Raw genomic sequence first — 2,607 nt, forward strand, 5'->3', positions numbered from 1 at the left:
GAGGGTGGGGGAGAGAAGAAGATGGCAACAGAGGGAAGCAACATCATAAAACAACCAGGACTAAGTGATAAACTAGAATGGGCGGGGCCTAGACACAGATGTTGGATAAATGTTCCTCACAGATGCACAGACTGAGAGTTAAGGGCTGCCTTCTTTTTCTTCTGCTCCTCTTCCTCCTCCAGGGGTGATCGTCTTGGCGTTTGTCCTGTGTTGGCTGCCCTTTCACGTTGGCCGGACCATATTCTCCCTTTCCCTCGGCAGCGTTGGCGACCGACAGGAATCGAACCCGAACACAGACGTTCTTGCAGATGTCTTTGAACCGTTGGGTCACTCGGACTCCGATGTTCACTTCTACGAGCCGCTCTCCCAGCCCGATGAGATGGCCGCACGCGCTCTGACGGAGGACAGGCTCTGTGACACCTGTGCTGAGACCAAAGACAGAACCGGCCCTCAAACGGGCTCGGACCAACAAGTCATCACACAAACTGAACCACCACTGGAGAACTCTGACAGACACACACACAACACAGAAACACTCACTCACCCAACCCAAAGTGACACAAAGAGGGGTGCAAACCTCCACCGAATAAACACAACACTCCCAATGCAAGACACAACTACTGCAATGAACACACAACACATCTCATCTGGGGAAAACACTATTCTACCCACTAACGACACTCTCCTCGGCGACCCACTCTGGTCCTCCGACATGCACAGCTACTTTTTATACTACCTGTCCCAGTACTTCAACCTGGTGTCATCGGTCCTCTTCTACCTCAGTGCCGCCATTAACCCTTTGCTGTACAACCTGATGTCTGCCAGATACAGACTGGCGGTGCGCAGTCTTGTGCGCAGGAGCTCGCAGACGCAGGCTCAGCACCTGCGCACGCTTATGGTCCGACAGTCCACCACCACCGTGTGAGGGACAGCAGTCACAGCCAATGATTCTATATGAGTAGTATATGAGTAAAACACCTTACTTCCTGTTTCAACTACATGAAGTATAAGTCGCCATTTTTTTCATGATTATAAAAAACTCTTTAGGGAATGCACATCTGGATTTATATGACTGTGTCAATTTGTCAGTTTGATTTAATGTCATGCAAAGTGTGAATGACATATGAATATTGAGTCTTTCCCATCTCGACCATTCCCGACTGCTTTCATGAAAGAGAATGTCTGTTTTGGCATCTCTTCCCGGAAAAACAGAAACCAAAGACACTGTGTTGGTTGGACCAGCTGCTCCTCAGCTTGATGTCATCAACAGAACATCCAATCATCTGTAAGGTTTTCTGATGGAGCTCTGAATTCATTAAGTTATTCAATTCCTGTTTCTGAAATGTTGTGATAGTTTCAATGTGAAGAGCCACACACGTTCTAAAAATGTGTTTGTCTCATTGGTTTATCTGCAAACATTTTCATCCCAAAAGTAAAACAAGTTTGTTTCCTTTTTTTTGTCAGTAACGTCTTTCAGCAGACTGTTTCTTGTTTGGACAGGTGTTGTCCAAAACTGGAGAATGGAAAATGTCTGGTCTGATGAGTCTCCATTCCTGCTGCAACATTCAGATGGTCGAGTCAGAAACATGAAATCATGGATCCATCCTGCCTTGTATCAATGGTCCAGGATGGTGGTGGTGGTTTAATGGGATGGAGGATATTTTCTTGGAACACTTTATACCCCTTGATCATGGTTCTAACACCACAGTCTACCACAGTATTGTTGCTGACCATCCCATCCCTTTATGACCACAGCGTACCACCTTCCCATGCTACTTCCAGCAGGATACGGCTCCATGTCATAAAGCTGGAATCATCTCAGACTCTTGAACATGACAAGTTCACTGGACTCTAATGATGTGGTGGAACAGGAGATCGGCATCGTGGATGCTCAGTCGATAAATCTGCAGAAATTATGTGATGCTATCGTGTCAGTATGGACCTAACTCTCTTAGGAATGTTTCAGTACCTTGTTAAATCCCCACCTGACTGACCGATGATTGACGGCCACCATCTGCATTCATGACCAACAATTTTCAAAAAATTGGGCTGCAACATAAAATCTTGAAGATTCTGCTGATCCCTTCCCATCATGCAGTGGCAGCAGTATTTGTGACTAGTGTAAGATGCAGCCCCATGACCCTCAACTGGAAACAAAAGCCCCTATTAGGTCAACCCCTGCATGGGTGGATGTGACTCTGGTGCTATGCATTTTTTTTTTTTTTTCAATTGTTTTCTTGGTTCTTGTCCGTATCGTCTGGTTGAAGTTTTTAACCATCCACCGCTGTCTTTATCTCTGGAATTATCTATTTAAGTGTTTGGTTTTCAGGTCATTTACTTTATCATACTTTGGATTTCCTCTTGTTTGGGAGTTTATTTATGTTCAAGTTTATTTATTGAGCATTTACGTTCCTTCTATGATCCAGGTCTGAATTTTGAGTCCCATTTCACCACCAGTTCCTGACGATTAGGAGAAAATAAAGCCTTGTTTCCACTGAGGTCCACTAGGGTCTGGTCCGGTAAGGACTAGTACAGTACAGTCCAGTTATTTTTAGTGAGCATTTCCACTGAGTGGTTTGTTGCCATGACGCATGCATGGTGTAGGCT

At 45.3% G+C, this 2,607-nt stretch overlaps 1 protein-coding gene across 1 annotated transcript in view; it reads left to right on the forward strand.

Annotated features, from left to right (window-relative positions):
• Positions 1 to 1,366, forward strand: part of LOC112158142 — a 5,533-nt gene extending 4,167 nt beyond the window's left edge. The window contains exon 2 of the mRNA XM_024291364.2: positions 183 to 1,366. Coding sequence (XP_024147132.2) covers positions 183 to 925 — 743 coding nt within the window. The 3' untranslated portion in view covers positions 926 to 1,366. The remainder of the gene's footprint in view (positions 1 to 182) is intronic.
• Positions 1,367 to 2,607: the final 1,241 nt, after the last annotated feature.

The sequence above is a fragment of the Oryzias melastigma genome, linkage group LG24 (assembly GCF_002922805.2).
Source record: "Oryzias melastigma strain HK-1 linkage group LG24, ASM292280v2, whole genome shotgun sequence".
Classification (NCBI taxonomy): domain Eukaryota; kingdom Metazoa; phylum Chordata; class Actinopteri; order Beloniformes; family Adrianichthyidae; genus Oryzias; species Oryzias melastigma.